Source organism: Pristiophorus japonicus, chromosome 9, assembly GCF_044704955.1.
Source record: "Pristiophorus japonicus isolate sPriJap1 chromosome 9, sPriJap1.hap1, whole genome shotgun sequence".
In the NCBI taxonomy this organism is placed as follows: domain Eukaryota; kingdom Metazoa; phylum Chordata; class Chondrichthyes; family Pristiophoridae; genus Pristiophorus; species Pristiophorus japonicus.
Window position 1 is genome coordinate 222,380,830 of NC_091985.1, and position 13,187 is coordinate 222,394,016.

The 13,187-nt window shown below is 48.6% G+C and overlaps 1 protein-coding gene and 1 pseudogene across 1 annotated transcript in view; one reads left to right on the plus strand and one right to left on the minus strand.

The window, feature by feature from the left end:
• LOC139274159 (zinc finger protein 850-like) overlaps positions 1-13,187 on the minus strand; it is a 360,216-nt pseudogene that overhangs the window by 142,128 nt on the left and 204,901 nt on the right.
• LOC139273749 (telomerase protein component 1-like) overlaps positions 1-13,187 on the plus strand; it is a 57,335-nt gene that overhangs the window by 13,916 nt on the left and 30,232 nt on the right. The window contains exons 5-9 of the mRNA XM_070890800.1: positions 4,811-4,972; positions 5,624-5,776; positions 6,594-6,671; positions 10,702-10,832; positions 12,295-12,452. Of these exons, the coding sequence (XP_070746901.1) occupies positions 4,811-4,972; positions 5,624-5,776; positions 6,594-6,671; positions 10,702-10,832; positions 12,295-12,452 (682 nt within the window). The remainder of the gene's footprint in view (positions 1-4,810; positions 4,973-5,623; positions 5,777-6,593; positions 6,672-10,701; positions 10,833-12,294; positions 12,453-13,187) is intronic.

Sequence of the window (13,187 nt, forward strand, 5' to 3'; positions counted from 1 at the left end):
ATTACCGCTCCTTTTTTTTTTTTACAAGCCTCCATTATTTATTGATTTATACTCCGTCCAACAGTGTAGCTACCATTAGGGGACCTATAGACTATGCCCACCAGCAACTTTTCCCCCTTATTATTCCTTATCTCCACCCAAATTGATTCAACATCTTGATCTTCTGAGCCAATATCGTTCCTCACTAACGCACTGATCCCATCCTTTATTAACAGTGCTACCCCACTTCCTTTTCCTTTCTCTTTGTCCTTCCAAATTGTCAAATACCCCTCTATATTTAATTCCCAGTCCTGGTCACCTTGCAATCACGTCTCTAATGGCTATCAGATCATACCCATTTGTATCTATTTGTGCCGACAGCTCATCTATTTTGTTACGAAAACTACATGCATTCAGATAAAGAACATTTAAATTTATTTATTCCTGCTTTGACCCCACTTTCTGATTCATCTTTATATTTATACATTCTGTCCATTCCTGGCACGCTCTGGTTTTCATTTCCCCCAGTGCTCCCCTGCTCTATTGCCTTCTACTTATTCTTTGACTTTTTAAATTTTCGCTCACCTGAATCCTCTCAGCACCGCCCCCCCTCCCCCGGCCCACTAATTCATTTAAAGCCCTCTCTACAGCTCTAGTTATTTGCTTCACCAAGACCCTAGTCCCAGCACGGTCTAAGTAGAGTCTGTCTGAACGGAACAGCTCCCTTTTGCCCCAGTACTGGTGCCAGTGACCCATGAACCAAAACCCATTTTCCCCACACCAGTCTTTGAGCCACGTGTTTAACTCTCTGATCTTGTTTGCCCCATGCAAATTTGCTCGTGGCTCAGGTAGTAATCCAGAGGTTATTACCTTTTATGGTTCTGCTTTTTAATTTGGTCCTTAGCTGCTCATAATTCCTCAGCAGAACTTCTTTCTTTCTCACAGGAGTGTAAGATGAGTCTATGTGGGTAGAGCTGCGAAATACCAAAGGGCAGAGAATGTACAATAAGGGTTACAGCAGTTATCATGGGTGACTTTAATCTACATATAGATTGGGCTAACCAAACTGGTAGCAGTACTGTGGAGGATTGTTTTCTAGACCAATATGTCGAGGCACCAACTAGAGAGCTGGCCATCCTACACTGGGTGTTGTGTAATGAGAGGGGATTAATTAGCAATCTGGTCATGTGAGGCCCCTTGGGGAAGAGTGACCATATGGTAGAATTCTTCATTAAGATGGAGAGTGACAGTTAATTCAGAGACTAGGGTCCTGAACTTCAAGAAAGGTAACTTCGATGGTATGAGACGTAAATTGGCTAGGATAGACTGGCGAATGATACTTAAAGGGCTGATGGTGGATAGGCAACGGCAGACATTTAAAAATCACATGGATGAACTACAACAATTGTACATCCCTGTCTGGCATAAAAATAAAAAGGGGAAGGTGGCTCAACCATGGCTAACGAGAAATTAGGGATAGTGTTAAATCCAAGGAAGAGACATACAAGTTGGCCAGAAAAAGCAGGAAACCTGAGAACTGGAAGAAATTCAGCAGAAGAGGACTAAGGGTTTAATTAGGAGGGGGGAAATAGAGTACAAGCGGAAGCTTGCAGGGAACATAAGAACTGACTGCAAAAGTTTCTATAGATATGTGAAGAGAAAAAGATTAGTGAAGACTAATGTAGGTTCCTTGCAGTCAGAATCAGGTGAATTCATAATGGGGAACAAGGAAATGGCAGACCAATTGAACAAATACTTTGGTTCTGTCTTCACCAAGGAAGACAAAAATAACCTCCTGAAAATACTAGGGGACCAAGGGTCTAGCGAGAAGGAGGAACTGAAGGGAATCCTTATTAGTCAGGAAATTGTGTTGGGGAAATTGATGGGATTGAAGGCTGATAAATCCCCAGGGCCTGATAGTCTGCATGCCAGAGTACTTAAGGAAGTGGTTCTAGAAATAGTGGATGCATTGATGGTCATTTTCCAACATTCTATAGACTCTGGATCAGTTCCTATGGATTGGAGGATAGCTAATGTAACCCCACTTTTTAAAAAAGGAGGGAGAGAGAAAACAGGGAATTATAGACCGGTTAGCCTGACATCGGTGGTGGGGAAAATGTTGAAATCATTTATTAAAGATGTAATAGTAGCACATTTGGAAAGCAGTGACAGGATCGGTCCAAGTCAGCATGGATTTATGAAGGGGAAATCATGCTTGACAAATCTTCTAGAATTTTTTGAGGATGTAACTAGTAGAGTGGAGAACCAGTGGATGTGGTGTATTTGGATTTTCAAAAGGCTTTTGACAAGGTCCCACAACAAGAGATTAGTGTGCAAAATTAAAGCACATGGTATTGGGGGTAATGTATTGATGTGGATAGAGAACTGGTTGACAGACAGGAAGCAAAGAATAGGAATAAATGGGTCCTTTTCAGACTGGCAGGCAGTGACTAGTGGGGTACCGCAAGGTTCAGTGCTGGAACCCCAGCTATTTACAATATACATTAATGATTTAGAGAAAGGAATTGAATGTAATATCTCCAAGTTTGCAGCTGACACTAAGCTGGATGGCAGTGTGAGCTGTGAGGAGGATGCTAAGAGGCTGCAGGGTGACTTGGACAGGTTAGGTGAGTGGGCAAATGCACGGCAGATGCAGTATAATGTAGATAAATGTGATGTTATCCACTTTGGTGCAAAAACAGGAATGCAGAATATTATCTGTACGGTGACTGATTAGGAAAAGGGGAGGTGCAACGAGACCTGGGTGTCATGGTACATCAGTCATTGAAAGTTGGCATGCAGGTACAGCAGGCGGTGAAGATGGCAAATGGCATGTTGGCCTTCATAGCAAGAGGATTTGAGTATAGGAGCAGGGAGGTCTTACTGCAGTTGTACAGGGCCTTAGTGAGGCCACACCTTGAATATTGCGTACAGTTTTGACCTCCTAATCTGAGGAAGGACATTCTTGCAATTGAGGGAGTGCAGCGAAGGTTCACCAGACTGATTCCAGGATGGCAGGACTGACATATGAAGAAAGACTGGATCGACTAGGCTTATATTCACTGGAATTTAGAAGAATGAGAGGGGATCTCATAGAAACTTAAAATTCTGATGGGATTGGACAGGTTAGATGCAGGAAGAATGTTCCCGATGTTTGGGAAGTCCAGAACCAGGGGTCACCGTCTAAGGATAAGGGGCAAGCCATTTAGGACCGAGCTGAGGAGAAACTTCTTCACTCAGAATTATGAACCTGTAGAATTCTCTTCCGCAAAAAGTTGTTGAGACCAGTTGGTTAGATATATTCAAAAGGGAATTCGATGTGGCCCTTACGGCTGAAGGGATCAAGGGGTAATGAGAGAAAGCAGGAATGGGGTACTGAAGTTGCATGATCAGCCATAATCATATTGAATGGTGGTGCAGGCTCGAAGGGCCAAATGGCCTACTCCTGCACCTATTTTCTATGTTCGAGGGGTCTCCCTAGGTACAGGAGTGTGTGAGAGTAGTTAGAGTGGAGATTCCAGATACAGGAGTGTGAGAGGGATTGGAGGGTCCTCCTCAGATATAGGAATGTGCGAGACGGGTTAGAGGGGCCTCCCTAGATACAGGAGTGTGAAAGAGGTTGGAAGGACCTCCCTAGATACAGGAGTGTGTATGAGAGGGGTTAGAGGGATCTCTCAGGTACAGGAGTGTGAGAGATGGGTCAGAGGAACCTCCCCAAATATGTCTGAAACAAACTGGAATGTTGAACAATGTTGAGGGGTAAAAGGAGATGAATGGTGGTGAGGTAAATGTGGATGTATTGGTGAGGTGAGAAAAGAAATAAAATATCTTGTTTCTTTTTCACCTTTCATGACCTTCAGGTTTTGCAGCCAATGAAGCACTTTTGAAGTATAGTCACTGTGGAACTGTAGGAAACAGCGCCGCCAGTTTCTGTACAGCAAGATCCCACAAACAGCAATGTGATAATGAGCTGTTAATCTCTGTTTTTAGCAATGTTGCTTGGGTCATAAATATTGGGCCCAGGGAGAACTCCCTCCTGCTCTTCTTCCAATAGTGGCTGGGAGACCTTTTACATCCACCTGAGAGGGCAGACTGGGCCTCGGTTTAAAATCTCATCAGAAAGACGGCACCTCCGACATTGCAGCACTCCTTCAGTACTGGCACCGGGAGTGTCAGCCTAGATTTTTGTGCTCCAGCTCCTGGAGTGGGACTTGAACCCACAACCTTTTGACTCGGACGTGAGTGTGCTACCCACTGAGCCGCAGCTACAGTTGTAACTCGGAGTTTAAAGAATGGCCAAGGGCGGCAGAAGACCAAGGTGGCTCGTTTGAAGCATTATAATCCTGCTGCGTGACTGCCCCCTCCCTGCCCCGAAACTCCTGCTGCCAGTACTGATCTGTCGGAGGTAGCATCTTTCTGACGTGACCTTCGAACCAAAGCCCTGTCTGCCCTTTCTGGTACGACACAGAAGGAGGGCATTCGGCACATCGTATCCATGCTGGTCAAAAAAGAGCTCCCAGCCTAATCCCACCTTTCAGCACTCGGTTCTGTAGCCCTGTAGGTTACGGCTCTTTAAATGCACATCTGAGTATTTTTAAATGTGTTGGCCCTGGATTCTGAGGCTCGAGTCCCTCGAGTGGGATTCGAACCCACGACCCTCTGACTCCGAGAAAGTGAGACCGACTGGTGCCGAGCTTTGGTTTTAAATGTCGGTGTCTGTGGGAGGGAGGGGCGCAGCCCACCAAGGGGTCATTCTCTCCCACACAATGTTCGTGGCGGGGGCTTCCCCCAGCCTCTGATACCCGGTACTGACATGTTTCTCTTCTCCCAGGTCGCTCTGTACACCCGGCAGGAGCTGAACATCCGCAGCACCGCCAACTTCCTGCTGGCCCTGAGCGCCCGGCTCCCCCCGTGCCGGCCCCACCTGCGGCGCTACTTCTGCCGGGCCGTGCGGCTGCCCTCCGACTGGACTGAGGTGCCGAGGATATACCAGGTACACGGCGGGGGGAATATACCAGGTACACTGGGGGGCGGGAAGGGGGGGATATACCAGGTGCACTGCGGGGGTGGGGGGATATACCAGGTGCACTGCGGGGGTGGGGGGATATACCAGGTACACTGCGGGGGTGGGGGGATATACCAGGTGCACTGGGGGAGGTGGGGCGGAAGATACCAGGTACACTGGGGGGGGTGGGGGGGAATATACCAGGTACACTGCGGGGGGGTGGGGGGAGAGATACCAGGTATACTGGGGGGCGGTGGGGGGATATACCAGGTACACTGCGGGGGGGGTGGGGGGAATATACCAGGTACACTGGGGGGCGGGAAGGGGGGGATATACCAGGTGCATTGGGGGAGGTGGGGCGGAAGATACCAGGTACACTGGGGGGGGAAGGGGGGGATATACCAGGTACACTGCGGGGGGAGAGATACCAGGTACACTGGGGGAATATGCAAGGTAAATGTTGGAGAGAATCGAGCTGCGATCTGCGTCCCTTATCTCAAGGGCGCAGTGTTTTTGAGGTGGGAGGGATAATGTGCTGAGACAATGTGTAAATATTTAGCCGATGGCTCCGTCCCACCACCTTTTCCCTGAGCGCTCCTTTTAATCTTTTCTTTTCCTTCCTTTGTCCCTGCCCCCCAGAGTCTGATGGAGAGCAGCAGGAAGGTGGCTCCCTACCCCTCCTGCCTGCGCCAGGCGCTGGCCGACAGCTTCAAGCTCTTCGACGAGTACCAGCTGGCCAAGTACAACACCAGAAAGCAGCGCTGCAAGGCTGGCCTGAGGAGGCAGAGAAGGGTGAGTATGTTCCACAGTCCAGAGAAAAACCTCCCGGTTAAACTCAAAGGCTGTGGGGATCCAGGGAAGGAAAAAGTGGGCGTAAGGTTCAAACATGAGGCTGATTTTCCAGACTAGAAACTGTGGAGGAGCAGCGGGATTTGGGTGTCCAGGTACGCACATCATTTATAGCCAGTAGACAGGTATAAAGGGCAATCACTCGGGCTAATGGAGTTGACAGCCTTATCTCGAGGGGGCTGGAATACAAAGGGGAGGAAGTTATGCTTCAGTTGTACAGAGCTCTGGTTAGACTACATCTGGAGCACTGCAGTCAGTTCAGGAAGGAGATAGTGGCCTTTTGGAGGGGATGCGCACAGATTCACCAGAATGATATCAGGGCTAAAGGGGTTAAATTATGTGGACAGGTTGCGTAGACTAGGCTTGTATTTGTTTGAGCTTAGAAGGTTGAAGGGAGATCTAATTGAGGTGTTAAAAATGTTGAAAGGGATTCAATAGGATAGACAGAGAGAAACTATTTCCTCTGATGGGTGTTCAGGAGTGGAATCGGGAAGCATTTTTTACCCAAAGGGCAGTGGAAATCTGGAACACTCTTTCCCCCCAAAAGGCTGTGGATGCTGAAGGTCGACTGGAGCTTTCAAGTCTGCAATTGATAGATTTTAGTTGGGCAAGGGTCGAGGGATATGGAGCAAAGGCGGATAAATGGAGTTGGAGTACATATTAGCCATGATCTAATTGAATGAGTAAACAGGCTCAAGGGTCTGAATGGCCTCCTCCTGTTCCTATGGTCCTGTATCACTGTCTGTTCTCTGTCTCTTAGATCCAGAAATTGCCACCTGATTCAGTCATTACCAAGTGGTCTGATTATCTGTCCATCGCAAAGAGTGATACACACCTTGTAAGTACCTCAAAACTGGAATATTAACCCGACTGGAGTAAAGCTTTGCCTGTCCTATAATAAAAACGTTATCACTGATATATCCTCACTGCTTTCCTCTCTCAGCCTCTGCACTGAGTGACTTCTCATCCTCGGTGATTTCAACCTCCATCTCAATTCATCATGCTCTCTCTCCTCTGAGTTCACTATCCTCCTGTCCTCCCTTAATCTCTCCCTCCATGTGAACTCCTCAACCTATACTCACGCCCTCCCCCTTGACCTTGCCATCTCTCGTGGCCTCGATATTCCTACCGTGTCAATTACAGATAAGGCCATCTCTGACCATTTCCTTGTATCGCTCTCCACCCACATCCCCCGTCCCCCACCCAAATCTACTTCCTTCTGCATCCTCCCCTGGAAAAAACTCTCTCCAAACTCTCTCATAGCTGCACTTACCAACTCCAAACTGTCCAGCCTTTGGCCCTCCTTTCACCATGACATTTCTGCAGCCACCGATCTGCTCACCCGCACCCTCACTACCACCTTTGATGCCCTAGTCCCCATTATTACTCTCTCTCACCCTGGCCGTTCCCCTGGTACAGCCCTTATCTGTGCTCCCTCAAGTCCAAGGGGCACAGACTTGAACGGATGTAGCGGACAAGTGGTTTAGTCATTCACCTCCAGATCTGGCTCGACCACATAAAACCTTCTCTGGTCCTACTCTTGTCTGCAAAAACTGCTCACTGTTCCAGGATCATTCTGGAATGCAAAGATAACCCTCAGCTACTATTCTCTACTGCTAACCGTCTCCTTAAACCCCTCTCCCCTGTCTCCATCACACTTGCCTCCAACAACAAGTGTGAGGAGCTCATGGACTTCTTTGTCTCAAAGATTGAGACCATCTGATCGTCTGCCTCTTCCAGTTCCCTTCCTTCCCCAACCCCGTGGGGGCAATGTTCCTCTGAGGTTCACCCTTGCCTTAGTTCTAAACTCACATCTTTCTCTAGTTTCTCTCTGATCTCCCCTTGACCTCTCCATGCTTATCATGTCTATGAGACCCACTTCCTGCTCCCTTGACCCTATTCCCACTAAACTGCTGATCACACAACTTCCTGTTTTGGCTCCCATGTTAGCTGACATTGACGGTTCTCTCTCCTCGGGTACTGCCCCCTCGCCTTCAAATCTGCTGTCATCACCCCTCTGAAAAAAGCAACTCTTGACCTCACTGTGCTTGTTAGCTGCCGCCCCATCTCCAACCTCTCTTTCCTCAAGTCCTTGAATGTGTTGTCGCCTCCCAAATCCGTGACTATCTTTCCCGGAATTCCATGTTTGAATCCCTTCAATCTGGTTTCCGCCCTTGCCACAGTACTGAAACTGCTCTCACAAAAGTCACAAATGACATTCTTTGTAACTGTGACAAAGGTAAACTATCCCTCCTTGACCTGTCTGCAATCTTTGACACCGTTGACTACTCCATCCTCCTCCAAAGCCTCTCCACCATCGTCCAGCTGGGTGGGGCTCCACTCGACTGGTTCCACTCCTATCTATCTAATCATAACCAGAAAATCTCCTGCAATGGCTCCTCTTCCCGCACCCGCATCATTACCTCTGGTGTTCCCCAAGGATCTATCCTTGGTCCCCTCCTATTTCTCATCTATTGCCCCTTGGTGATGTCATCCGAAAACACGGAGTCAGGTTCCACATGTACGCTGACGACACCCAGCTCTACCTCTCGACCACTTCTCTCGACCCCTCCATGGTCTCTAAATTGTGAGACTGCTTGTCTGACATCTAGTACTGGATGTCAGTACTAGAAATGTTATCCAATTAAATATCGGAAAGACCGAAGCCATTGTCTTTGGTCCACGCCACAAACTGTTCCTCAGCCACTGACTCCATACTTCTCCCTAGCATCTATCTGAGGCTAAACCAGACTGTTCGCAACATAGGCATCATATTTGACCCTGAAATGAGCTTCCAGCCACATATCCATGGCATAACTAAAACTGCCTATTTCTGCCTCCGTAACATTGCCCGCCTCTACCCCGCCTTAGCTCTTCTGCTGCTGAAACCCTCATCCATGCCTTTGTTAACTCTAGAATTGACTAATGCAATGTATGTTTGGCTGGGCTCCCATGTTCTACCCTACGTAAACTTGAGGTCATCCAAAAGTCGTCCCATGTCCTAACTTGCACCAAGTCAGGATCACCCATCACCCCTGTGCTTGCTGACCTACATTGGCTCCCTGTTGAGCAACGCCTCGATTTCAAAATCCCAATAACTTGCTCCGGGGACAGTGGTAGGTGGGGAGTTTGACTGGGGCGGTACACCTGTCCCACTGTAACGCAGGTGTCCTAAGGCGAGCTCCGGGAGGACTGAAACCTCCCGTGGAGCAGAAGGACTCGGGTACATCAGAGGAACGGGAAGGTTGGGCCGGAGAAGCGGCGAGAGATTGAGACAGAAATGCGGCAAATGATCGGGGCGGAGGAGTGGTGAGAGATCGCGGCTGAGATTCGGCGAGTGATCGTGGCAGAGGCATAGAGAATGTTTGGGGCAGAGGTGCGACAAATGTTTATGATGGAGGAGCGGCGAGATATCGTGGCAGAGGCGTGGCAAATGAGGGTACAGGGCCCAGAAGAGCCAAGGGCCCAGGGGCAGCACTGGCCAGCCCGCACTGCAATGTGTGTGTGCACTAGTTCCGTGCAGCAGAGCAGGTCTCCAGTCGTCCTGGTTAACCCTTGCCGCTGGATAAAGACCTAGCTCTATCAAGCCCGTGTGGTGGCTGATGTGCAATAGTCACCACACGTTAAAACAATCCACACACAGGCATCTTCCACCCCTGGAATTCAGGACTGGAATATTGGGTCCTTCATTGAAACATCTGCGAACTCATCCCTTTTGGTGTGAAAGCAAGTCATCCTCGTCCGAGGGACTACCTATGATGATGATGAATCTCTTTCAGCGCCTCAACCCTGCAAGATGTCTGCGCTCCTCTAATTCTGCCTCTTGTGTATCCCTGATTATAATCATTCATCCATCGGTGGCCGGGCCCTAAGTGCTGGAACTCTCTCTCTCTCGCTCTAAACCTCTCTGCCTCACTATCTCTCTTTCTTCCTTTAAGAGGCTCCTTAAAACCTACCTCTTTAACTAAGCTTTTGGTCACCTGCTGTCATTTCTTTTTCTATGGCTCGGTGTCTGATTTGTCTTATAACACTACTGTGAAGCACCTTGGGATGCTTTACTACATTCTAGGTGCTATATAAATAAAAGTTGTTGTCTGTCCTCACTGCTCTGTCCAGTGCACCTCTCTACTCATGATTCCTCCAAATTCCCCATCCCACTCATTCTCTCCTCCCAGAGTCCTCACTCTTTCTTACACTAATTCATTCTTTCTTAGGAACCTGAAAAAGTGCAAGTGGTTGTGTCCATTGGGATTATGTACAAAGGGAAGGGGGATGTTTCATGGGACTGTGTATTGGGAGCAAAAGGGAAGCGGTTGGGTCCATTGGGATTGTGTACAGTGGGAGTGAATTTGAAGGGATTGGGTTATTGGGATTGTACAGTGGGAGTGAATTGGAAGGGATTGGGTTATTGGGATTGTACAGTGGGAGTGAATGGGAAGGGATTGGGTTATTGGGATTGTGTACAGTGGGAGTGAATGGGAAGGGATTGGGTTATTGGGATTGTACAGTGGGAGTGAATGGGAAGGGATTGGGTTATTGACATTGTGTACAGTGGGAGTGAATGGGAAGGGATTGGGTTATTGGGATTGTGTACAGTGGGAGTGAATGGGAAGGGATTGGGTTATTGGGATTGTGTACAGTGGGAGTGAATGGGAAGGGGTTGGGTTATTGGGATTGTACAGTGGGAGTGAATGGGAAGGGATTGGGTTATTGGGATTGTGTACAGTGGGAGTGAATGGGAAGGGATTGGGATTATGTACAGTGGGAAGGGGTTGGTCCGTGTTAACTTCACATTGGGTTGATTCCTGGCCTCACGTGGAATGTTAGCTGATGCATGACAAAGGTTTGAACTGTTGCTCCTGTCTCAGGTTGCTGAATCTTCTCCGGCTCTGAAGGAGGACAAGGCAAAGGTGATCGACCAATTCTCTCTGAAGAAGCTGATCCGCTGGCTCCATCTGAAGGAGCCGGCCTATCACATCATGTGCCTGTTGGGTCGAAGGTGAGAGTGGATCACAGGCGGGAGAGGGGTGGGTCACACTCCTGACGGCGAAGCCCCTTGGTTGCTAATTGGTTGATGGCTCCACCTTGCGGCAGCCAATCAGTGATGGCGGTTTGAAACCCTTAACCTTTCAGAGACGTGAGTGCAGGTGATGTGTGCCTAGAGTCTACCCTCCGAGAGAGAGGGGAGGTCTTGCGAAGTGAGCTTTGCCAATGGGCATGCCCTGTTTAAGGAGGCTTTCACCATCTGGGCCTGTGCATTGGTTGATCTGATGCTCTTCAAAGATGGAGGATGCCAACGCTGGGAAATTGACGTGCATTTCCCCTTGGCAGGGCAGCCGGAGTCGATGATGGCCAATATGTGGTGATTTGGTTAGGTCAAAATCCGGAGCACTGTGTCCAGTTCTGCCACCCTCACTAAGGAATAAGGCTTATGGTCAGGACGGTTGGAAAAAGCATGACAGCAGTACAAGGAGACAACAACTTGCATTTATACAGAGCATTTAATGTCCTAAAATGTCCCAAGAAGCATCACGTGAGCGATATCAAACAGAAATAGACTCCAAGCCACTTGAGATATTAGGAGAGGTAACTGAAATCTTGGTCAAAGAGGTAGGTGTTAAGGAGGGTCTTAAAGACGGAGAATCGTTAGGTGGGAATTCCAGAGCTTGGGGTCGAAGCAGCTGCAAATGGTGGAGCAATTAAATTTGGGATTGTGCAAGAGGGAGACCTGGGTATAAGCTGCGAAGAACAATATGTTTAGGTGGGACTGAAGTGAAACATTAGAGAGGGTGATCCGATTCTGAAATAGCTTGTTGGGGAAGATTGGGCTTTGGTCTCTTCAAAGTTAACTTCGTGAAGTATTTTGAACAAAAATAATGAGTCATTGTTGAGCTTTTCTGTTCTTTCCTTCACTACCAACTGTCTCCTTAAACACTAATAAATCTAATGGGGAATTCAGGAGAAACCTCTTTACCCAGAGAGTGGTGAGAATGAGGAGCTCGCTATCACAAAGGAGTAGTTCAGGCGAATAGCATCGATGCATTTAAGAGGAGGCTAGATAAGTACGTGAGGGAGAAAGGAATAGAAGGATATTCTGATGGGGTGAGGTGAAATAAGGTCTTACGAGGCTCCTGTGGAGCAGTAACACCAGCATTGGGCCGAATGGCCTGTTTCTGTGCTTACATTCTATGTAAACCTCACTCATCTGTCCCCTGCACACTCTCCAACAACAACTGCTCCCTCTACATTGTCCCATCAAACACTCCAGGGCAGGTTCAGCACGGGTCAGATACAGAGTAAAGCTCCCTCCCTCTACACTGTCCCATCAAACACTCCCAGGGCAGGTACAGCACAGGTTAGAAACACTGTCCCAGGTATCATCTTAGCCCCCACCTTCAAGTTCTCCCTTCTCATCCCCTTGCATTCTAACTGAATTTTCCTGTACCTCCTGCTTCTCCCAGGTACCCGTCCGATCTCCAGTCGTTCGCCCGCAGCCGGTTGCCGGGGCAGTGGGATTCTTGCAGAGCGGGGAAAAGGATGAAGTTGCAAGTGCCGGAGACTTGGGAGAGGCAGCTCTCCCTGCATGGTAGCACCAGGAAAGGCTGGGAAGAGCTGATAGGTACGTCAGTGTGTCTACCGCTGGTCCACTCACAGGCCTGGAATGTGTGTATTACAGTGAACTCCTGGGATCAGCCAGAACATCTCCCCGCACCGCTTGTCCAACTCGGTCAGTCTCGCTCTTAATGAATCAGAAGGTTCCACGATCTGGGCCACGCTCCTGGTGCCTGTACTGAGGGAGAGATGCACTGTCCGAGGATAAGGAACATAGTGATCCTCTCTCTTACTGTCTGCCTTTCATTCTCTGCCTGTCTGTCTCTCTCTCTCACTCACTCCCCTCTCTCACTCTCTCTCACGCTCTATTTCTCTCCTGTGTGTCTCTCACTCACTCTTTCCCCCCCCCCTCCAGACCCCTCACTCTCTCTTGCTCTATTTCTCACCTGTGAGTCTGTCTCGCTCTGTCTCTCATTCTCTCTCTCTCTCTCTCTCTCTCTCTCTCTCTCTCTCCCCCTCTCTCCCCCACACGAACTCACACTCATTCTTTGTGTCTCTCGCTCTTGTTTTCTCTTTCACTTTTTGTCTTTCTCTCGGTTTCTCTTTCTCTGTATCTTTGTCTCTCTCTCTCTCTCTCTCTCTCTCCTCCTGTCTCTCTGTGACTTGCATCTTTCTGTTCTGCCAGTACTGCTTGAAGCATCATCCTCTTGTCCCTCCGAATCCCCCGTCTCCATCACCCTCCATCCTCATTGTGATCAAATGGAGTCTTATGCAGCATCTCCTGCTCGTTTATTCGTTCTTT